Below are 24,698 nucleotides of genomic sequence, written 5' to 3'. Positions count from 1 at the left end.
GCTACTTTACACCCTCTGGTCTAAACAGTGGGTGCTGTTTGGGCCTTTGGGGATAATGCTGATGTTTGGCTACAGAGGAAAGTGGTCAGCTGGTCAAGCTGGTTATTGTCTGAAAATCCCTTCTGTTCCCAGAACCTGTGTCTTGCAGTGTGGGTGTGTCCTGAGGAATAATGTGATTTCTGATCTTCTTCTCTTCCACAAGAAGCACAACATAATGCACTCCCAGATCCTCAAATGCACTGATGTGAGGCTTGTCTTCCCATGCCTCACAGAGCCCATCAGCCTGAAGGATGGTGTTCAGGAAACAAATCTCACAGTTACACAGAGAAATGCATGTAACAAATGCTGCAGGTTTTTGTGTCCTTTGGAACCCTGAGTGTGTGAGGAAAGATGTTGCACCAAAACCTCTGGAGATGGAATCAGGATGCCTGTTTGCAGCAGCAGTGCAGATTTCCACTTGCTGTCCTGCCTGTGTGCTTCAGAAACTCTTCCTGACATGAGAAAAAGGAATCTCTGCCTTGTGGTCTCCCTGGTTTGTGGCCTGCCTGCTCACACTTCAGTGACGAAGCCTGAAATGCTGATTTTCATGCTAGTTCTCTTCAGTGCAGTGTGGATGCTTTGTGGTCCATATGTTTGTCAAATTATTATTTAGTTGCAAGAACCCTCATGATGAGACTGCTAAATTAATTTTTTTTTGATTGATCAGTGGTGACTTTGGCCATGAATGATCTGTGGTGGATCCAAAGTGACTACACAAGATATGTATTTCAGTGACTCTTTGCCTGTTGGAAGATTGTAATGCATGTCATTCTTTCTTGCTCCTAGAGCTGCATCATCCTTGTGCATCAATGAGAAGCCCAACTATGGCTTTGTTCAAGCAACAGAAGGTGGAGGACATTTATGAAATTGGGGAGGAGCTAGGAAGGTAAGTTAGCCCTGATGACACCACACTATTTTAAAAGCTGACACATGGGGATATTTGTCTCATCTTCAAACAATGACTGTGCACAGTAGCCCAGAACAATTGCAATATACACCACTAGAAACAGTGCCCTTTACAAAAACTGCACTTTGTGTAGTTTTTATATTTTAAGTCCAGTGTGCTAAGTATTTTTCCTATTTCTTTTCTTGCAGCTAGGACAGCAGAAGGTAGGTTTGGATTGTCTTGTGTAGATAGGTGTTATCTGTGTCTGTGCTTTAGGCTGAGCTCACCTGTCAGTTCTCTGAACTGGGACCCCCAGTGCTGTTGTCAGAGGCAGCCTTTTAATTTGTCTGCTATGAACAGTGGTGCAGAGCACTCTTTGTTTTCAGCTGGCTCTGAGCACAGAATCAGAATCACAGAATGTCTTTGGTTGGAAGAGGCCTTCAAGATCATCCAGTCCAAATTCAACAGATTTTGAGCACTGACAGAAGACAATCATATCTGCTGCAAAACACTCTGTATTCCTGAGAAGATTTGCCTCTCAAAATCCCAACTGGACTGCTTAATATCTGTGTATAGCTTTTAACCTACAAAGGCTTATCTGCAGGAAATAATTATAGGTGGAGTTAATGGACTATTATTATGCTTAAGTATAAGCACCTGCTTAAACACTCAGCTGGGTTGGTGTGCTGGAGGACACTGGGGTTCCCCCTCTCTTCACTTAGCAACAAGCAGTGCTGGGTGAACATATCTGGGTTTCCCTTCAGTGTCCAACCCTCCAGTGATTTTCTTTTTAATATGCAGATAGCTAAAATAGGGCTATATATGTGTTGGTCTCCTTCCCAACTTCTGGCAGTTGGTTTTGAGAAATGGCTGTGTATATGCAATTACCCTTTTTCAAGGGCCAGTAATTTACTTACATTAAAACACTTCAGTTGAACCTTTTTCCCTGCCAAACCTTGTTTTTTTTCACTCCCAGCTATTTCTTCTTTTGAGTTGCTGAGACCGTTTCTTTTACAGGGAGGTGTTGGTTTTGGGTTTGTTTGGGGTATTTTTTGTTTATTTCTTTCCCCTCTCAGGGAGGTCTCAACTACTAAAATTTTTATAACTGCTTACTTTAGCATAGTTTTACTGTGGCTCCTGAGCTGGATTTCGAAATCCAGTGTCTTTTAAGGTGATGAACCTCAGGGTCCTCTTCAAACTGCTGGTTGTTATGCCTTTGGAATGGAGAAGTGGAGTTGAAACAACCTGGTGAAGTCTGGCCCTTCCTGTCTGAACCTCAGCCCTGCTGCTTCCCTGGCTGCTGCCAGGTTGGTGCTGTGGATGGAGCTGGTACTCACCACACATCAGGTGATGGGCTGGGATGAGAGGAGGCTATGCTTAGTCTGAAATTCCTGCCATTTTTAATGGATGTATTCTCTGCAAAAAAGACCTCTTGTAAATAAGGTGGAAGGAGGAGTAGGAGTATACACGAGAAGGTGCCATGCTAGCATGACAAAGGGTATTAAACTCCACTACAACACAGTGTTCCAGTTTCCAGCATTTTATTTGTCATACTCCTTCTACCAGCCCTAAAGCTCACTTTATCAGCACGTCTCAGGACTTGTAATTTGGATGGGTTGTTTGTTCCAGCTGGACAAAAGGAGTTCTTGTACAAACCTGCAGGAGCATTTCCTGATGTCTGAGCAAACAATGATATTGGTGGTAGGTGCACAGAGAGGGCTAGAATTTCAGAGATGTGCAGTGCAGTTCATGAAGGGTTGTACCAGAGAGTCATTAATCTGTTACCCAAATGTGTTGCCAGCCAGGCTGTGGAGAGCTGTTGACGTTTGCACCTTCTGGGCAGTGTCACTATTATATGTCAAGTCTGTCCTTGAGGGTAGGAAGTGTCTCAGAGCTTGGATGGAAGTGTTTGGTGCCAGGAAGTGTGTTCCTGCACTGAGCATGGCTCTGTAGTGTCCTTGGACAGTGTCCTGCTCACCACAGCTCAGCTTTCTGTAGGGTACCAGGACTACGGACGTGCTTGGCATGAACCCTGGGGTGATGTTTCAGGGTGAGGAAGTCTCCCTCTTTTCTTCCATATTGTCCTTTCAGTGTAGAGAAGAGGCTCTGGCTTCCTCCACAACGTGTGCCAACCTCCCCCCCTGCCATTCCAGTTCCTGCCTGGCTCAGTGACTGGGACCAGTGCTCATCTCCAGCCTCAACTAAATTCAGCTTTTGTCTCTGGCTTTGCTGTGTTTTCTACGGAGTTAGGAAGCCTTGGATGGATACTGAGCTTGGATCAGCTCAGTTTGATGAGCTGATCTTCATAGGAAACCAGAAGTGCTTCAGTATGCAGGAGAAAGCATTTTGTTCACTTGATAGTTTGGAATCTTCTCCGTTGGGGAAGACAGCAGGGCATGCCTGCAAATTTTTAAGAGCTTTTCTTCTGACAAGAAAAACAGGGCTTGCTGAAGTTTGTGGAAACTAGAGTAGTGAGATGGCTGTTTTCTGTGCTATCCTATGCCTAAAATGTTCCTAGAAGCCCAAGATGAATGCCCAGTTCATGCAAAAGGTGAGCTGAATATGAGTGGATCAGGCTTAGACTGTAGAAGTTATTTTTTGAGCAAGATTCTGATGTTTTTCTGCACCTTAGGACATGTATTTTACTTTGAGGGATTTTCTTCTGTGTGCTTGAATATCACTACTACTACAACTACAGTTGTTCTCTCATCTTTCTTGGGTTGTTGGTTTTTTTTTAGTTACATTGGGTTTGTTACCTATCTGCATTGTATTATCTGCAGAAACATTGAAGTGCCCAGCTCTCCTATTGCTTTCTTACTTGGAAATTGTCTTTAAATATGTGTATTTTTAGCACTAGCTTGCTGAGTTAGTGAAATCAATATGTTCTGCAAGAAAAGTTGTTCATAACATTAGAAAAAATCTCCTAAGTTTCTGTGGCTGTTCATTTCTCTAGGGCTGCTTGAATTCAGAAGCTCCCAGTGAAGAGCAGGAGAAGAGCAATGGAACTTTGTGTTACTGATAGGCTAAATGTAAAGTCATTTGCGTGAGCAAGCAGAGTTATTCCTCCTGATTTCCTGTCCTTGCCCTGAGTTATCTTGTTTGGTTTTAAAAGCTTTTTGGGTTTGTTGAGCTCCAACTCCTGATTGTTAAGTTTTGAAGGTCTGTGTGTGTATGTGTATCTCATGTATCACAAGTAGTAGATGATTTCTGTCACATAGATGAACAAGAAAAAAATGTATTTAGAGTGATGGATGCTTTTTTTTTTTTAATGTAGTAACATTTTTTCAGGCTACTTCTGAATGGTTGTATTTGTCTCCTGCTTCTCTGTGTGACAGTGTTTCATGTTCTGTTGGGATTTTTAGATCTATGAAGTTTTGATTAACTCTCTGGACCTCAAAGGGATTGCTGGATTTTTTTTTCCTCTTTGAATAAGGTACATTTTTGGTACAACTGCAAGTTCAGCAAAGGCATGCTGCACATACCTGCTCTGTTAAAGAACAAAATGGGTGCATGCTTTAGGTGTTTAGTTTGGTTGAAGCTGAGTACCAGGCCAGGAAAAAACTCTGTATGATTCAGTCAGTGCCTTGATGCAAAAAGTAATCACTGATTTCTGTTGCTTCCTTTGGGCATAATCCAACTTTCAGTTTCTCAGCCCCTGCTGACCTGGGCTGTGCTCTCATGATTAAAGCTAAAACAGATCTTTCACCAGTGGCCCATTATTCCTCCCTTCTTCTCCAGCTCCAAGTTCCTGCCTCCTCCCTGCCTTGTGTGTGGAGGATCAGGTGAAGCCTCTTCTTCTGGGTGAAGCTTGAAAGGACAGCAAATGCAGCACTGTACCAGTGGTAAGGGGACCTTGGGGGTTGGCACTGTTCTGACAGTGTAACTTCTAAATATTTATTTACCTAATGAAAACAAAAAGAAGAGATAAGGGTGGTATTCTTTGGAGGGGAGGAACTTGGAAATCTGTGATAAAACATCATGTCACTCAGCTGGGTGGACTCCCTGGTAAACAGAGGGGTGTAGTTGCAGCTAGGAAAGTTACCTTTAACCCACACCAGTCAACCTCTTCATACCAGGGATTTTTTTTCTGTCTATAAAAACTGTTCAGTTTTGGCCATTCTTTTTTTACACGAACCTTAAGCTCTGTTTTTACATTAAATTATACTTTGAATTAGTTCTTAAAATTTGGAAGAATAACTCTTGGCTGTGGTTTTTTTTTTTCTACAACACACAGAGAGCAAGTCTTGCTTTGGATGAAAAATGTAAGTTTAATGAGTGCCAACCAACACCTCTGTTATTACTTCTTGTTACAAAAATATTCTATGTCATGTGTTTGATACCTATTGAATCTTCTGTTGAAATAGTTTTGGAATCTGGTGCTTGGTCACCATCCCTATGATTGTAATCAGCTGTCTGATACAGTACCTATTTTTGGAATTTTTTTATTTATTCCTTCTAATATAGTGAGTGATCTTAACTTTCCTTTTTAAACAGATTTCCCAGCCAGCTTCCAAAATATTTGATCTGTCACAGAAAGTGCACAGAAAATAGTGGGAGTTTGTGGTGGTTTGTTTTTTTTTTTGAGGGGTGGGGTGATTTTTCTAATTACAAATCTTCTCTACCTTCAATAACTGAGAAGAACGGACTTGGGTTCTTTAGGAATCTAACCAAGGCCTTGTTAGTCCTTATTACCAGCATTCATCTCAAAGATGAAAGTGATCTCAGTGTATCTCCTCTGTCTAGATCTGGCTTTGGAAGTACAATTAAGAGCTAAGTGACCTCAGTGGTAGTGCTCAGAAAGCTCAAACTCAGTAATGCCTTTAACCACTGAATATTGAGCCTTAGCCCAAACTTTGCTGTTTCTCTAAAACTTTTTTTTTTGTTTTTTGCTTTGCATTGCAGTAGAAAGCATATGGAAATTTGACCATCTGAGAAAGCAGACTCTGTATAGTAGTCATTCCATGCTTTGGAAATGATAAATGTTACTTAAAAGTAGAAATACACGTGGACTAAACACAGAGTGATAAAGCGTTGGGCAAGTTGTTTGCAAGTTCTGTTTTGCATAAGATCCTGAAACTTGCTTGATGGTCAAGCTTAATTTAGCTCAGAGGACATCTGTTGTTGAAACTCTACATCAGCAAGTATTGAACTGGGGTGAAAACCAGAGCATGGTGTGCAGTGGTGCTTTGGTGAGGAGAGATGTATAAAATCTTTCTGACAGATAGCTGGGCTTGTCCTGCCTGGTGCCAGCACATCCCTGGCCTGTTTTGGGCAGCCCGTTGTGTAGATCCAGTGATACACCATATGTACCCTAAAGCTAGGACTTATGATTTTTGCTTGCTATAGAATCTGCAGCTTTTGTGAGAGGGTACTTAACCACTATTAAAGTTCTGTGGCTCTGTAATCCTTACAAAGAGAGAATTTCTGTCAATCTGTTTCCTGTGTAGGGAGAGTGGAAGGGACAAATACTGTGACTTCTCTGCTGTCCTGCTGCATGAGGAGATTGTTTACTTCATTAGAGTAAAGACTAAATAAGATAAATAACTTCCAGCTCTTATTTTGGCAGACCAGAAATATCCACCAAGAGCAGTGAAATGGGAGTTTCAGGAACCCTTTGTGGTTTTGTCCTTACAGATAATTTTCTAAAACCTCAAGTAAAATGCCAGCATGATTTCCAGTGGTTTATTCACAGGGAAGGAGAAAAATCATGCAACTATTTAACCATTATGCTGTTTTGCTCTTGGAAGTTATCTGCTCCCAGGTATCTTCTGTTCAGTCCACTTCTAACTGGATTTGGACCTTTAAATGCAGAGGATCAGAGTGCTAATGAACTACATGTGGATTACGTATGCACTGGTGTTGCTCCACACAGCAGAAGGAACAGCTTATCAAATCAGCTATTCCTGGTGACCATGAGTCAGCTTTGACCTTCCCTAGGTCTCTGGACTCTGTTCATTCCCACTCAGAGAGCTGATACTCAATCTAAAAGCCAAGTGTGATAAGTGGGGGGTGAATTTTTATCACGTGCATTTTATTCTTGAGCTTCTGATTCTGTAAAATGCTTTCCAGGCTGTCAGGAACTTGCCAGAATTGCTGGGCTCATGCTGCATCACTGCAGACTGCTCCTCCAGCCTCAGGAGCTGCTAAGGGCCCCGCTGCATGATTGGGAAGTTTCCAGCAGCATTTAGGAGCTTCTGGAGGTGGTAGTGAGGGTTCAGTAAGTGGCATTGTGACTCGGGGCTAATGACCCAAAATGGTGTTTAATGCATTAATTTCCTGTAATGCAGATAACATTATTGGTGGCCTTTAATAAATCATGGTACTGTTCAGAAGCATTAAATTTATTGAATCTTGCTTTGAATTGCAAATTTGCTTTCTGCTTATTCCTGTAAACCAGATCCTTCTGTTTGAGTCCATATTCCCCTGATGCTCTGAATCTCCTCTGGCAGAGGACACAGAGATCATCTTTGGGCTGGATGTGCTGGTTACCTTTGCATGAGCTGTAAAGAGGTGTGGGTGGAAGGTGCCAGACAGTGACATTATCAGACACAGCATCTGTCCCAAGGTACTTGGCAGGTCCCTGTCATGAGTATTGAAACTGATCTTATGAAGTCACTGTATGATCAGTCACTGAAGGCATGATTTATGAGTGAAAACACCAGAGTGTTTAGAAGTGGCTGCTGTTTGGTCTTCAGGGTTTTTTTCTCCCTTTCTGTATTAAATAGTGCATCTCATTGGGTTTAAAAATTAGTATACTGTTAGAGTGGTGGAACTGTGCTGCTCCTCTCTGCAGCATTAACTGATTTGTGTGGAAGTCACCCTGATGCTGTCCAGGCATTTAGTGAGCCTCAAATGTCAGTTGTCACATGGTAAAAATTTTCTTCCAATCTATGTCACAGGGCTGTGGTAAATTAGTAGTATTTCTATGATAATCTTGCATGAAAGGTTCCAAAGACAATGCCAGTACACTGTGAACTGCATTTATTTCTGTATATTTCACATAATGAATATTTATCTACTTTCCTGTGGTCAAGCAAAATTCCTGTGAAGTGATCTATTAAGAAAAGGGCTCTGTGTAGGTGCTTTGAGGAGAGATTGCCACTTTGTTTGCATTTTGTTTGAGGGGAAAAAAAAAAAAAAGAAAGAACCAAACAAACCAAAACTCACTTTTGACTTGCAACTTAAACAGGAAGTACAGTGACTTTTGTGACAATTTTGCTTTGAGGCTCTTTTTGAAGATACAAGAGGTGTCAGCAGAGTATGTAACAGTAAGACTTTGAGGTTTTTTTCGTTTAATTCCATAAAGTCTCAGGGAAACAGCAAAATGGTTTCCCTTCAGTGACCTTGCCATGCTAGGATTTCTGTTTTGTTGTTTCTAGTCTCTTTGTAAATCCTGTGTTGTTGGGCAGAGTCCTTGCTCACTGCTGTTGTTCAATTTCTGCTGTACCAAACCCTAGTTTAGTCTAAAAAAAAAAGAAGAAAAAAATCTAACAAATCAAACATACTACTAATTATTGCTGTAGTCCATTTACTGAAGGCTTCCAGTTCATTGCAGCTGTGAGGACAGACTTCCTACAAAAAAAAACTTCTAGGAAAGGACTTTTATTCCTATATTTTATGGATGTTGCACAACCTTTGGTTGAGCTGTTTCAGAACATCCAAATGGATTGGAGAAGTTACCTGGAGACTCCTGTGCTCTCTGCTGGGAAAAGCATGCCAGTGCCTTTACAACTGACTGAAGTCACCTTTGAAGTGTAAGAGAGGAGGGAGGAGAGTACTTAGCTTGATAAAATTACATGCAGCAGAGCAACTCGGCTAATCCCTTTAAATTTGAGAAGAAAACATCTTTTTCAAGCTTGAGGTTTTTTAAGAAAGGCATTCAGAATTTCCAAGGGCTTTTCTTTGAAAGTTAACAAAAATGCAACTATTAGGAGTTGAAATAGGAGTAAAAAAAAACAAAACAAAGTAATAAGAAATAGACTTCCTAAGCTTGAGATGGCCAGTTAAAACATATGTGAATTTATTAGTGGCAAAAAGGCATGATAAATAAAACTGTTGACATAAAAACAAGTGGTGTAACTGAGAATAAATGACCTTTCTTTGCTGAAACTAACCAAACCATTGTGTCTGAGCTCTAAGGCAGCCTCTTGAGTGGAGACAAGTGCTGCATTCAGGTCAGGTAGACCATATTATCTGTGATTGTGTTCTATATAAAGACTGTGGACATGGTGGTTTAATAAACTATTTTTAGGATTTTTACTTGCCTCTAACTGTAGATTGTGAAAAATCAAAGGGAAGAATGCTGTAGTGTCATTCACTGGAGAAGGACAGTGTGATGCTAACAGAAGGTGAAGCTGACTTGGCCTGTGACATGGACAGTAAAGTAAGCAATTGTTGTCACTAAACATAAATAAAATTATTTTCAGGCTTAAAGATAGAATATTGACTCAGAGCTCAGAGAATATGTGACACTTGCTGTCAGTGGACCAAACATAGTTTGTCAGCCAATTAGAGAAGGATTGTCAACAACTGGCAAACTTTGCAAAGCCCAGTAAACCTAAAATTAGATCACTGAAGTGTAATTGGGCTTCCTTGGTACAGCAAGGACATATGTGAATTACACCATTTTTATTTTTTTGTTCGTAGGGTTTGTAATAGCAAATAAAGGCTACAACTGAATGTTTGAAATGTGAAGAAAAAAGGGTAAATATAAAATTAATGGGTTTTTTACAATTGTGGGTATTATCTTACATTGTGAAAGCTCATTTTTCCAGTTTTCCTGGCAAGCTCCTGTAAGCTTTACAGTTTCCTGTAAGCTCCTGCCTATAGTAGGTTGATATGGTGCCTTGTGTAGGGTGTTGAGCATCAAATCTTGTTTGTAGATACTTAAAGCATGTTTAGGGCAATGGGGAAGAATGCTGTGAAATGGAAGCATTTACCACTACCCTTCTACAGAAAAAATTATCTTAAATCAGAACTGTGTCTGAGATTTGATGTAAAACTCAAGTCAGAACCATCTGGTTCTACCCTCTGGATGAAATTATGTGTCTGAGGAAGCCCCTCTGTCTGACCAAGTTGCCCCTGGTACTCTGGGTCAGTTTCTTTTTCCCTCAGTGTGTGGAAAGGAAGCAGTTTAAACAGAATCACTCTAAAAAAAAAAAGGAAGTTCTCCAGTGTGTCTTTACTTTCCCAGTTTCTAACATAATTCTAACTTGCAATCAGGCTTGAGTTTTGTGGTCTTCCTGTGTTGTGTGGCTCTGAGGCTTCTGGTGTGGGAAGTTTCTTTCAGGGATGGGATGTCATGCTGGGGTTAAAGCCAGCTGGCCCAGCTTACCAACCAGAACTTCTGTAGCTCAGCTTCAGGTTCCCTGGAGAGAAGTGCCTCTCTGAGCAAGGATTTCAGTATTCTAGGGAGAGCTCAGTGTAACCTTCTAAAAACATCAACAACAACCAAACATGTGAGGGAGGAGAAGGCTGAGGGGAATGGATGGGCATTAACACTTCCCCTATAAGCATTTGTTTGTGTCCACTCTGGTTTAATTGACTTTTCTGTCTGGTGCAGCCATCCCAGATGTGTTATATCAGTATTACCACCTTCACACTGCTGCAGCTTGGTGTTTCCTGTACTTCTGAAATGAGAACAAGAAGAAACTCCCCCCCTTTTTATTTACATTTTCACACCCCTATACCTACTGTATGTCAAAACCAACACCAAAAAAAAATGGTAATAGGTATTTTTGGCACCATTCAAGCAGGAAAAAAAAAAAAGTTAAAAGTGTGGAAAAAAGTATTGTGTCTTGCCCTGTTGCACAAACAGCCTGGCTGTGTGCTGCTGGCATTGCTCATTGCAAACTCCAGCCTCAAGCAAACACCTCCCACATTGGAAACAAAAGGAATCCTGAGGGAATTCTCAGAGTTTGCAGGTGCTCTGTGAAAAGAAGGATTAAACTCTTTTGTATTCATGGTGTGGGGATCTAGGCTGTTAAAAGATTGGCTGAGGTGCTGTTAGGTTTTAGTTTCCTCTCTGGTCATGTATTCTTGTGCAGGAATCCCTAGTGAATAAAAATATTAATTATTATAATTGCAAATCTGATAATATCTAGAGAAATGAATTTAGTTTGTAGGCCCAACTGTGTGCTTACCCCTTAAAATTTTGTTTTATTTTTCCAGTAGTGTTACCTGCTTTTTACAGCACTTTGGGAAATCAAGTGCAGAAAGATTAAGGTGGTTTTTTTCCACCAAGTGTGTTGGAACTGATTACTACTAAAGTCCTTGGGATATTGCTGCCTAAAATCCTTTGCAAATCTGTTCCAAAGTAAATTGTCCTGGCTCATCTATGGAACTGAGTGTTGCCTCTTGGCTGGCAGAATGCCAGAGCTCTGCACTTCTCCAAGTTCACATACTTTTCCAAGAATTCCCTGAAAACATGTTTCAGTGGAAAGTATATGCGTCAGCAAGTTCTAATGTATCATCTATTTTATGGGAACTTCAGGTTCTAAGAAATACCGAATATAATAATTATAATGATCATCATGGTAGCATCAACAACAATAATAATATCCTCTGGTTTAGAGTTCTTCAAGTGAGTGAAATTAGGATGAATGCAGATTGAAGACTGCAGTAGGGGAACATATGTTTGTTATTTGGGGAAGAAATGGTTTGCTCTTCTCAAATGACAGCCAGGATCAGCTTTCCTGACTTGTCCCTGCTGTGGCCTCAGAAAGCCTGACTGGAGTCAGGTCCCCTGCACCCTCCTCTCAGCGTTTTGTTTACATATTTTCAGCATTTCAGGACAGCTCCTCAGCGATGGGGTGTTTCTGGAATACACACACAGTTACTTAAACGCTCTCTGTTCTAATGCTTCACAGCAGCACCACTGAAATGCACCAAGGTGTTCAGAGCTGGCAGGCTGCACTTCTGTCATTCTCTCAAGTCACATTTTCATAGAATCACAGAATGGGCTGGGTTGGAAGGGACCTCAGAGATCATCAAGTCCAACCCTTGATCCACTCGAACTGCAGTTCCCAGCCCATGGCACTCAGTGCCACATCCAGGCTCTTTGGAAAGATCTCCAGACACGGAGAATCCACTACTTCCCTGGGCAGCCCATTCCAATGCCTGATCACCCTCTCCAGAAAGAAATTCTTTCTAATATCCAACCTAAACCTCCCCTGGCACAACTTGAGACCTTTTGTGCCCTCTTGTCTTGCTGAGAGTTGCCTGGGAAAAGAGCCCAACCCCCCCCTGGCTCCAACCTCCTTTCAGGGAGTTGTAGAGAGTGATGAGGTCTCCCCTGAGCCTCCTCTTCTCCAGCCTCAACACCCCCAGCTCCCTCAGCCCTTCCTCACAGGAATTCTGCTGGATCCCTTCACAGCCTCCTTGCTCTTCTCTGGACCTGCTCCAGCACCTCAATCTCCTTCCTGAGCTGAGGGGCCCAGAACTGGACACAGGACTTGAGGTGTGGCCTCACCAGGGTTGAGCACAGGAGCATTGCCCTTCGGAGCCAGTATGAAAAATAAACGTCGAAAAAAGGGCAAAAAGTTATCCTGTTATTCTGGACTGTCCAGTTTCTCTCTTCCTCACATCCTTTCTCCATCCTCTCCTGAACTGCAGGAGATTTCAGTAAGCTGAACCCCTGCTTCTCTACAGCATGGCTCTGAAAATAGACTCTGAAACCACCCACTGATATTCTCTGTGTTCATACTCAGTGACAAATTTCCTGGATGATAGTAGCAATGTGAATTATAGGTTGTCTTAATTGCTAAGATAAATTCCCTTGCTAATGATGGACAGATTTGATGTTGTACCTAATTATACTGTAACTGACAGGTTGCAGCTGCTGTTGTTTGTGCTCTGGAGCTGTTGCCACAACTGGGGTCGGTCAGCCCATGGTGAATCTGTGACAGGGCTGTTGTACAGCTGTTCAAAATACTTCTGAAAGGGAGCAAAAAAACCAATCCCTCCCTTAAAAAAAAATAATTATCAGGAAGTGTCAGCCTGTGAGCTTATCTTGTGTGTGTTGCAAATACTGTTGTTAACAACCCAAGTCACCTTCATTTCAGGGAGGTATTTTGGCAAAGTCATTTGGCTGCAATTTGGACACCTGAGCTGTGAAATCTAGCTTCAAATGTGAGATCAGCTGCAGTCTTCCCGTGTAAAATTAGGTGAATGACTTCATTTCCCAGTGCTGTCAGCTCAGCACTGAGGCATTACTTTCCTTTCTTCTGCTTTTTGCCTGCTCAGGATTGCAAGTTTGGGAAAGCTGATGCTGCTGGGTTCTTTAGTACTGACTGCAGATGCATTAGGAGGTTCAGAGGGGCTGTTGTTTTGGTCCTTGAGTTTGCAAGCTCTGTAGAAGACAAGGAATCTACAGTGCATCTGGCTGTGATTGTAAAATACCTTTTATTTTTTGCATAGCTGCATGGGCCTCCACAGGAGGTACTTATGATGTCTGGTACCCAAGCAGAGCTGTGTGCTACCCTGTGTTACACCTTGTGGCTGATTATGTTGGTCCTAAGCTAAGAAATGGGGTGTTTATCTTTCTCTTTGTGGCTTGCAGCCCCTTCTCAGTCACAAGCTGCCTTAAAACCAAGCCTGTTTTTAAGGAATAAAGGAAATGGCATAAAGATAGGAGCAGGTGTGTGTGTGGGGGGGTGTTAATGGGTACAAAGAGTGCCTGGGGAAATAGTGGATTAGCAGGGAAGGGGCAATGTGTTGAGCAGTTGTGCCAGGCTGTAGGTATATCAGAGAAGAAGATGGGAATTCCTACGCTGTGTCATTATTATTTTTGTCAGCTCTTATGGTAATGAAAATATACAAAATTCACAGAATCAGTGGACTTTTTAAATGCAGAAGTGACTGTGTTCATTCCAGTGATCAGTAGTCATAAATTAATACCTTCTTCCTGAATTTTGCTATCAAAAGTTATGTCCTCAGGGTGAGTTCAAGGAAGCAAACACAGCAACTTAAATGCCATTATGCTTTTAAAAGTCTGGACCAAGCGAGATGCATTTCCAATTGCAAAAATTTAACTAAACAAACCTGAAACCTACAGTGTTTTATATAAACAGCTCCCAGAACAACAAACAAACTCTTCTAGCAGAATGTTTAAGGCAAGTTCAGAGATTTTGTAGGAAGAATTTAATTCTCAAGTTCTCGAGGGTTTTTACCTAATGATAAAATCAGGAGGCAGAAGTATGAATGAATTAATAGATTTTAAAAACGGCTGCAGCCTCGGTTCTGTTTGTGACTGATCATTCCTTAAGGGGTAAGTACAATTGTCCCATCTGTTCCTACACCTCTCCCGGGAAGTGTTGAGGGGATGTTTGAAAATCTAACCCGAAAAGAAAGAAGTACTTGAGGCGGTCTGGCATTGTTTTGAACCCTTTGAAGTGAGAGGCTGCCTCTGCCATGGAGTGTTAGCTTTTGAGAGGCAGTGAGCACGGAGTGACAGCCTTAGTTTTTAATGTCTTTGCCTTTGTAGGTTTAAGACAGGCTCCAATCAGCCATCTGTGTTAATGAAACACTAAGTACATTGTATAATTATAATCTAATTGCTGTGTATGTCGCATGATTTAAGTTCCAACTCTACTTGCTGCTCTCATTTACCAAACCAGTGAAGGATATAATAATAATAATATTGAAAACAGTAAGAGCTTGCTCTTCTGCAGTGTTGCCATGGGTCTGTGTGTATTTGTGCTTCTTTCAAAGAGATCCTGGCTGATAAAATCACAGCAGCTAAAGGTGAAGGTTATCTGTAAGATGAATCTTTTCCCTGCAAGCCTGGATATCGTGCTCTGAGTAAGGAAATACCTGATGCAAAACCTATATCCTGAGCCTGGGCACCTGCCAGTGCTTGCAGGCTGAGATCTCAGGCATTCAGTGCACTGTGGCAGGGGAGAGCAGGGCTGCTCTTGCAGAGAAAAAGGAGCTCCCTGTCTTGTTTTGTCTGTTTGTGAAGTGTCTGGACAGCAGCAGGGGCTCACAAACGTGAGGAGACAAAGGCTGGGGTAAGAGAGTTCTTTTGGTGGTAGGATCCTGCACACCTGATAGGCTTTACACATGCCAGGCAAGGGTAACTACTAAGCTGCACAGTTCTCAGAGGTTTCCTTGCCTTATTTATTAACTGACTGTGGCTTCCTGGCCACAGAGCTTCCTAGAACTTTAAAATGAATTTCTGCTCCATAGTGGAAATGTGATGGAATATTTTGGATGTCTTTTGCAAAAGTATCAAATAATCATTGGTAAAATCCGAGCTTTTTCTGACTAAGGAAGTTGCCAAAACACAATGTAGTTTTCTCAAAGCAATAGTTTTAGCCAAACTTTGTTTAACTGAAGTGCTATTCTGTCTTCACAGCTTGCTGGTTATTTAATCTCATTATTATCACAAGAAGCAGTGTACACAACTCAGCTGAAGTTCCTCCAGTAGTGTAGCTGCAGACCATCTTTTCCCTTAAATTTTGTAAGGTGGAAGTGGCTCTCTCAGACTAAATGCAAACACATGGTGATAGCTTGTGATTTAACTTCTTTGTCTGTAGCTCTGTGATGATGATTTCAGTGTGATTAAGCATTTCTAAGATACAAGACAGTGGTCCTTGTCCCTTCCAAATGGGCTGAGCAAAAGAATCCTCTGCATAATCACTGTTTCATTCCATGTTCTTGCCTTACATAGAATTTGTATGAGTCAAATCCTGCTTTAGTTGCAGACCACCTTTCTCTCCTTATTTGGATACCACATCTCTCAACTTGATTACAGTTATTTTGTGACAGAAGGCAATCAAAAAGAAGGGAAGGTAACTCTGTGGAGCTGATACCTTCTCTAAATTCAAACAGTGCCTCTCAGGGGCATGCTGAAGGAAGAAAAGCTCACACAAAGAAGAACAAAACAAAGTCCCTGACTTTCTTATTGAAGAGTCCATAACAATTGTCCTGTGAAAGGCTCCCACCAATGACATAAGGCTGGGACCTGCAGGGTCACTGTTATTTGAGTTTATCATCTGACCTCCAGGTGTTTCCCTCTTAGGAGATAAGGGGAAAATATTAGAGTGGGACTGGAATATCTTTAGAAGCCACAGTGAGGAAGATTTAGTTGGTAAGTGGCAGCTACAGGCTTTTTAAACTTTAATGCAGCCACTTTACTGTCACAGTGGGAAATTCCTTGTCCTTGAAGTGCAGTGAAAAACCTGCACTTACTCTAGTCACATTTACAGCTAAATTATCAAGTGAGGAGAAGAAATATGAATAAAACATTCACTTATTTAAAAACTAGTTACTGGAGGCCAGCTATACATTGCCAAAGGGTTACCAGCCCTCTGAGCTCTTTTCTGAGAGCTGCTTCTAAAGGGGAGTACCCTGAAGCATGCGGGTCCTTCCAGAACATCTGGTGCTGTGTTGCTGACTTGAATGCAGTAGTTTGAACCTTTTGTTCTTATTCATTTAAACACAAGCTGCTCTATAGAGATTGTAACATCTGCCACTGCTGGGTTTAGCTGAATTCCAGACCCAGGAGGTGGCAACCTTCTCAATGCTCTGGGCAACTTGAACTGCAGCATCCTCCCCGGGGTACCCAGAGCCGTGCTGCTCAGGGCCATTTGAACAGCTTGTTTGGGAAGCTTCGAGAGAATTTTTTGCTGTCTTCTTGTCTTTGCAGTGGCCAGTTTGCTATAGTGAAGAAATGTCGGGAGAAAAGCACCGGGTTGGAGTATGCTGCAAAGTTCATCAAAAAACGGCAGAGCCGCGCCAGCCGCCGCGGGGTCAGCCGTGAGGAGATTGAACGGGAGGTTGCTATCCTCCAGCAGATTCTGCACCCCAACATCATCAAGCTGCACGACATCTATGAGAACAAGACAGATGTGGTCCTCATCCTTGAGCTGTGAGTAAGGGGACTTCCTATGCCCCAGGGTAGGAAGAGGTCAATGGGAAGCGGGGAGGTGCTGCGGAGGCTGCCAGAACACAGAGACACAGTGAAAATGGAGTTGGTGTGTCCTCAGGCCTCAGATCTTGGCAGAATTGAAGGAGGTGGCTGGTAAACAGCCCCCCCAGATCACCCCTGTGCCCTGGGGTGCACCTTAACATCAGCTGAGGCCATTGTGACTGAGGCAGGGAGCATTGTCACCTTGAAAACTGTTCACTAGCAGAGGGATTACCTCATGTCTGCCTAGTGCTGCCCTGATGTGAACTTTGGAGGAAGCATAAATGGCCACTGATTGCTCATGTCATTCTTTCTTCTTTCATCTCTTCCCATGCATGTGAAGCCATCAAGTAATCTGAAAAATTTCCAGCCATTCTCAGTATTCTCATGTTTTGCTCATTTAGAGGAGATTTGAGGAAAAGAGGGGAGGAGGGCGCAGGAAGAGGTTTTTCTGATCCCTAGACGCTGACAATCAAGGATGAATAGCAGAAGAATAGGAGTGAAGAAGAGCTGCTCTCTTTTTTTGTGTTGTAGCACAAAAAAAAATAGTTGGAAAATGGGGGAAAATAGTTGCCATTTAGGTCCTGCTGACAAGTGAACCTCCCAGACACTGGATCTATGGACTACTGTAGCCTCACCCTTGCATTGTGATCCTTTGGATAGCCAGGCTTCTAGCTTAGGATGAATATCAGGCATATTGGCTATGTAATACAAACAGGTTTGCACTGCTTAAGAAGAGATTTAAACCAGTTAGCAGCAGCTTCTTTGTCTGGGCTGAGGGAACCTGTGTGCAGAACCTGCCTGGAAGTATAAATGCACAGCCCAGGGAAGCTGAAAGTGTGGTCAGGAATCATCTTAAGGAAACCTTGGCTAAGGAGACTTTGCTTAGTTGGAACATGAATTTTCATTTCAGGGAATCACCTTTGATGCTTTTGTCTGCGTTTAGTTTTATTGACTGAAAGGAAGTGAGAAAACATGACTGATAGGTGTTACTATGTAGAGAAATGCTGGTTAATAGAATATGAAGCAGGAGCAAAACTGCCAGTCTCTGTAATAGCTATTAAAATATCCATGTGAATTCTGTTGGGCTATTTGTTTCATCAGCCTAGAACTACTTCATCCTAAAGCCATCAGCAGGTTCTTACACCCTGTTGCTCTTCATGAATAGTTGATGGAGCTGAGGTAACACATTTGAGACAGATGCAGACCACATCTTAGTAATTTAATCTCTTGTAACACAACTTTTTTTGATAGTATTCTTTCTGCCTGTTTCTGCTGCCTGGCTTGAGATTCTTTAGGCCCACCGTTTGGACAGACGTGCCTGACCATATTCTGGAAAGCTCTCATACCAGTGTTTTAAAGTCATTATGTTTGGGGGATTGCATGCAAGGTTGGATTTTGTGACATGAATCTGAAATGTGTGTGGAGAGTAAAGTTTGCACTTCAGTGCTGACACTAAGGTATGTGTGGGAGAATTCTTTCACTTTTTTAAGATGTAGTGTGATGTGCAAGGACTCTAATATAAAAAAGAGGAATAAGAGGTTAATACCTCTTAAGAGGTAATATATAAAAGGTAATAAGAGGTAACATACCTCTTTCCAGCCTGGCCAGAAGAGCTTTGCTCTGTATAAATAGCATTTCTGCCTGCTGGCTTTGCAACCCAATATGAATCAAAGTTACTTTGAAAGAGTTACTGCTGTTTATGTGACTTCTGCTTATACTGGAGAGGCTAAAGTACAGGTTTTGTGAGAAGGGACTAGGGGTATCCCAAAAGAGCAGAGTTGCTTTGGTAGAGCTAGAGCAGGACACCTTGGCTGCAGCAGCTTTCAGGAGTACTGGTGTGCAGCACCAAGGGAAAATTACTAAAGTTACTCATGTCTCAGAATGAATATACTGAAGTGTTAGATTCTGCAGGAAACTGTGGTCATTGTAGAGTGGTCATGTAATTCATTTCAGCTTCCCCTGCTTGTCTCAGAGCTGCAAATTCTTCTCTGTGAAGTCAGGAGGGGAGCTGAAGTTGCCTGTCCCTGTTTGGCTTCCACTTCTCAGTGCTATTTGCAAACCATTTGGATGCCTGTTAGATTTGACCTGTAGTGGCTGGGTGGTCACAGGTCACTTGCTCCTCTGCATTGCATCTGCAGCTGAATGCTGTAGAGCATTTGGATGTCCCCTAATGTAATAGTGTTACTGTTGATGTGTTAGCTTGAGAGTCATTTCAATAAGATTTTGCAGGTGCCTAATGTCAATTACTGAGTTAAAAAAAAAATAATCTGCCATGATAACATTATTTCTCTTTTTCATGTCTGGAAACATTTCTGAGTCTCTTTATACCCAAGCTTATGCTGGGTTAATGCATTTTTATGAAACTTGGCTCTTGCTGCCATTCCAGGTGTTTCATGGCTGAGGATCAAGACTGCAGCAGAAGTGAATGACACTTTGTGCACGGATGAACACATAGACCTATGTGCTGCTGGTGGCCTCAGGTGAGGCCAATCAATCAGCTGATAAGGGGGCAGCACCCAGCACTGCCCAGAGGGATAGAAAGGGCTGTGAAGAGGTGCCCCACCTCCTGCTGGTGGCCTCAGGTGAGGCCAATCAGGTGATAAAGGGGTGGCACCCAGCACTGCCCAGAGGAATATAAAGGGCTCTGAAGAGCTGCCCCACCTTCTGCTGGCAGTGTCAGGTGAGGCCAATCAATCAGCTGATAATGGGGTGGAACCCAGCACTGCTGAGAGGGATATAAAGGGCTGTGAGGAGCTTCCCCACCTTCTGGTAGTGGATTCTCCATCCATGGAGATATTTCAAAAGAGCCTGGATGTGGCACTCAGTGCCATGGGCTGGGAACTGCAGCAGGAGTGGATCAAGGGTTGGACTTGATGATCTCCGAGGTCCCTTCCAACCCAGCCCATTCTATGATTCTATGTCCAAAGCATCTCCTTCTGTACAGTTCATAGTGTGTGCTGTAGGTCTAGCCTAAGAAGTTGAAAGGGATGCAAATTATCTCAGTGCATGCACAAATTAAAATCTGTGTGTACTTGTGTGGCTCAGCTTTCCTGATCTCCACTGAGAACCAGGGTAAACCTGAACACTTTCTCCCAAAGCAGGGAGTAGAATTGTCTGTTTGTACTCATCAGAGCCAGGAATGGAAATAGCTCTTCTAACAAATGGAGCTTTGCTGGTCAGGATGTACAGTCTTGGCCTAAGGGGGTGAAATTTGTCATTTAGTGAAGGAAGACAGAGAAAAATTTAAGTGTTTTTGGGCCATGTTCTGCTTTTTAGAGGAATCAATACCACCCACTTTACAAAGTGCCGAGTCTTACAGAAACTGTGCAGAAGGTGAAATATCTTTTGTCTGCCAATTTATGGCACTAAAGTAAAGCTGTAATCAAGGAGGCAGCTTGAGGTCATCTTATTACAATTTTTAGGTAATGAGAAAATGATGCAATTTTTCTGAATCTATAAAACATGAAGTACAGAGACACCTTGGCTAAAGTTATGGAGACCATATGCTCCCTAGGGCACCTGCCTTGCCCTTGTGTATGGATTCCAGGCAATGAAGCTTTGATCCCTGAGTGAGATGAAATAACCAGTGGCTTTTCAGGGGAGGCAGCGTATAGGCCAGGGAGTATTCCTGGAGATCAGTGTGACTGCTGGCAGATGGCATATGAGTGATGAAAAGCATCTGTTGATTTTGAAGCCCATGTCTATCACCAAGTGTTGGTCACTGTAGCCGTGCCCTGGAAGACAGGAAAGGAGCTTGCTTTTTCTGACTGGCAGCTACTTTGTAGTGAGACAACTTCCCATTTCATTACTGTCTACTTTTTCCTGTCCTCACATCATCTGACACAGTTTGTGGGGCCTGGTGTCAGGCTGCAGTTTACTGCACTTTTAACAGGATGGGTGCAACAGAGTTTTGTCCTGATTAAGGCAGCTGCGTTCAGCTGCTGTATGCAAGGGTGATGGGAATTGCTAATAAAGATAATTAAATTTCCTCTCTGAACAGATGATGGCTCCTCCTGACACCCTGATACTCATACTCCCTGCAGTTTATCAAAATAAGCATTACAGCACCTGGCTAACTAATCTTACATTAAGCTGCAGTGAACTCCATCCTCAAAGGAGTGTTCCCAGTATGCTTGATTAATTGAAGAAGCTTTCCTGATGTTTAAAAGAAGCTTTGGCTAAAATATTGACCCTTTCCCAAGCTCACTGCTGGCACGGAGTTGGATTCCCCAGGTGCTGTTTCTGCTGAGCATTGCTGAGTCCAGTGCTGTTGGGTGCAGTGCGACAGGTACATGGTTTGCTCTGCCTTCTGCACACTCTTCAGGGATATGCTAAACATGCACAGAATGTATTTCAGTTTTGATGTGAAAACTCATTGATTTGGGAAAACAATTTTAGGTACCTTCCCAGCTACCACAACCTACGTTCTTTTTAAAAATTCCTCACAAAATAAGTGCTTTCCTGTTAGTTATGTCAGGCAAAAAATTGTATTAGAATAGTCATGGCTGTTCTGGAAAGAAAAGATATTCTGCTTGCAAGTCTTATTGCCTCATATATCTGATGGCAACCAATACTAGAAGCAATTCTTCAACAGTTCTTGACTGTAACCACTTGTGCTGTTTCCTCTGTCTCATACAAAAGGAAGATGTTGAAAAATAGCAGCAGAAGTGGTTAACATTGAAGTTACCTGTTGAAATATGTGACTGTGTGTATTCATCAAACATTGTACCTTTTTTTGTCCTTTATTATTCTTGATGAGCCTTGCAACATCAATGACTAAGGGAAAGGTAGTCCTTAATTTGCAGGAAGGAGAGCTTAAGCCAAAAGAAAACTTGGCACACCTGGGAACAAAACCCAAAATTCTCAATTGTCTGCAAATGTGGCCTTTATCTAACAGTATGGAGTTGTTCTTCTACTTTAGTTTTCTGTGCTTAGGCTTATTTTATGTCTTACAATGCAGTAGATTACAGGCCATCTTGTGGTGTGTTTTTCAGGGTTTCTGGAGGAGAACTATTTGACTTCCTGGCACAGAAGGAGTCTTTGAGTGAAGAGGAAGCAACCAGGTTCATCAAGCAGATTTTGGATGGTGTGAATTACCTTCACTCAAAGAAAATTGCTCACTTTGATTTAAAGGTAAAGATGCTGACTTTTAAACTTTTTTAATGATGGGCTGTATGTTCTACAGTTTGTTTGATAGTGTGTCTAAATTGATAGGTAAGGCCACTTTAAATGCACTTCACACTGAGTGCTCCAACGAAGACAATCTCCTTTATCAGGCCTGTGATAACTTCTGGATGGGCTTTTATATATTTACTGATAGAGAAAAACTTTTCTGTTTAAGTCTTCATCCTTCAAGTGTTTGCATTGGTGTATCATTCAAAGCATGTTGTGGTTTTTGTTTTTTTTAAATAATAAAAAAATTAGAGAGATGTGCAAAAGAAATACTTTTTTGAGAAGAGGAAGACCAGGTTCAGCTACAAACAACTGTGCCTGCTTCCAGTCCCCACTCTGTTTAGACTTAGATGAGGAGTCTGTGTCATCCAGTGCATATTGGTTAACAGAAAGACTTGGTGCTTTCTTAGCTGCTTAGGGCCTTGGCAGCACATCCCACAGAGCTCTCTTCCTACTATATTAGGTGACATCTGTAGCTTTGGTCCTTGACAACACAGAAGGGACTGTCTCTCCTTTTGTTTGTGGCCTGCCTAGGTGAACATGGTTCTCTGAGCTTAGGAGTCTGTTGTCCTTGGGAATGAAACTCTTGAGACTAGAAGAAAGTGCATTCTCAGTAGCAGTCTCAGGGCTACAGAACTGGCTACCCCAACTACTGCTGCTTCTAGAAATACATTCACAATACACTTATGCCCTAGGAGAAAGAACAATAAAGCAAGGAAGGGAACTGCTTTAAAATGAAGGAAAAGGAAGAAACTCTGCTGCTAGATTACATGATTCTTATCCTAGTTTTAAATCCAGGTTAATTTATTTCTAATTATGTGTGTGCCATAGAGAGACTCCTCCCAGATTCTCTGTGTATGTATATGGTGATTCCTTGTGCTAAGTGTGTCTAATGCTGACTCTGCCTTGAGTTGCTTGATCTTGAGTCAGTGTTAATGGCATCCATGTAGTCAGTCCAAATCTTGTCTAACCTAAGAAACTGATTGGCAAACTACTGTCCAGATCTTTGTGGGGTGCATGTGATAATGTATAGCAGATGTGTGAACATGTAAAGGGTGTGCTCTTGATTTTGACTTTACTACATGAATCCAGAAGCCAAAGACTGAAAGTTTTCACTGTGCATTAGAAAACAGGGGAGTATTCAGTGGCATGAAGTAATTGTGAGAATATAGGTGAAAATGTTTCTATACTAATGTTTGCAGTTAATACTGGTAATGTCAGGTCAGTGATGATGTTACAAGAAATGCAAGATAGGAATCAGACAGAATAAGTAAAGAATCATGTAACTCATAGTGAGTATCAAATGACCCAAAACGTATTCACAGAGTAACCCTCCTGGATTTTATAGGACTAGATTTGCAGTCTTGCTGGTGTTAAACCAGACATGTATTTTTAAGCAGTGATCTGATTAGGCATAAGATGATTCCTGATTATCTCATCACTTGACAGGGCTCCATCAACTGCACTGGAGCTACAGTGACTTACACCAGCTCAGGAATAAAACAGTGCAAGGGGTAGTGACTGAGACTTGTTGCCATTTCAGTCTCTTCTGTCTGCTCTAAACAAGCTTACATCAGGTATCTGGGGTGAACAAATGTGCCCTAGATCCATGGAAGAAAACCAGACTTGTTAGCCTGAGGCTGAAATACACTTGGTCCAATGCCTGTGACAAGAAATTATTCATATGCTCTCTTTCCCAGAGCAGCTCTGACTGAGGGGGTGTGTTAGCAGGAGCTGCTTCCACACTGGAATCTGATGTGGAAGGATCAGGCAGCTCCCAGCAGGGAATCAAACTGTCTGAATGTTCCTCTTGGGCTTATGATTAAGTTATGACAAATCAGTGCAGTAAAGCTCTTCATGGGCTATAAACTGAACACATAGTTTACTCTGAAACCTGTGAACTAGTGAGGGAGTGACTGTGTAGGGAGTAACTAAGGCTGAGAAATTCAGCTGAAGAAATAAGTTTATGAAATACTAGTTACATCTGTTAAAAGAAAGTCAGAGCCTGTGATTGAAAAAGTTAGCTTTAATTTCACAGTTCTAGCTTTGGCTTTCCCCCACTTGCTGTGAGAGATGCTACATGTTCTTTTAGTAGATTGGTATCATATATGAGCTACTGCTGTCCCAAACCTGGGTCTGCACTCAGGGAAGGTCTGCGGGAGAGACTATACTTTCCAAGGAGTCAGTGTGACCAACTTTGGATACTCTGTCAGTCACACAAGCCTGGTCAATTCAGTATTTAGTAATTAGTAATTTAGTATTTAGTAATTTAACCCTTTTCTTTCAGTATTACTACAGCCTCTGATCCCAACTTTTTCCATCTTCTGGATGGTTCAGATATTAAGTCCTAGATCTTTCCTGGCCTTGCAGCAGCTGTGAATTTCTTCTCACAGAGAAGAACATTTTCCTTCTCTCAGTATGTTTAGATGTGACGAGAATCCCTCAAGAAGCCTTTCATAAGACATCTCCCAGTGGGTTACAATGCAGTACAGGGACAGCTGGGCAGAAATAGTGAAGTTTCCCAGTGTAAATTCCAAGAAGAGAATGGATCAGTGACACTGCTGTCAGTCAGAGTCCTCGGTGGTGCAGCTTTTCTTCAGGATCAAGCAATGGCACTCAGGCACCAGGTGCCTGCCCTGCTTCAACCAACTGCTGCCTGCTGGGATGTGTGGGAAGTTGTTCTGCCTG

At 42.2% G+C, this 24,698-nt stretch overlaps 1 protein-coding gene across 4 annotated transcripts in view; it reads left to right on the top strand.

Moving 5' to 3' along the window:
- The window catches only part of DAPK2 (death associated protein kinase 2), a 48,190-nt gene that overhangs the window by 6,409 nt on the left and 17,083 nt on the right, over nucleotides 1-24,698 (top strand). For all 4 annotated transcript variants that reach the window (XM_008503490.2, XM_030456979.1, XM_030456980.1 and 1 more), the window contains exons 2-4: nucleotides 826-925; nucleotides 16,575-16,796; nucleotides 21,833-21,971. In XM_008503490.2, coding sequence (XP_008501712.2) covers nucleotides 826-925; nucleotides 16,575-16,796; nucleotides 21,833-21,971 — 461 coding nt within the window. The remainder of the gene's footprint in view (nucleotides 1-825; nucleotides 926-16,574; nucleotides 16,797-21,832; nucleotides 21,972-24,698) is intronic.

Source organism: Calypte anna, chromosome 10, assembly GCF_003957555.1.
Source record: "Calypte anna isolate BGI_N300 chromosome 10, bCalAnn1_v1.p, whole genome shotgun sequence".
NCBI lineage: Eukaryota > Metazoa > Chordata > Aves > Apodiformes > Trochilidae > Calypte > Calypte anna.
Note: the sequence above shows the minus strand (reverse complement) of the source record. Positions and strands in the feature narration are given on the sequence as shown.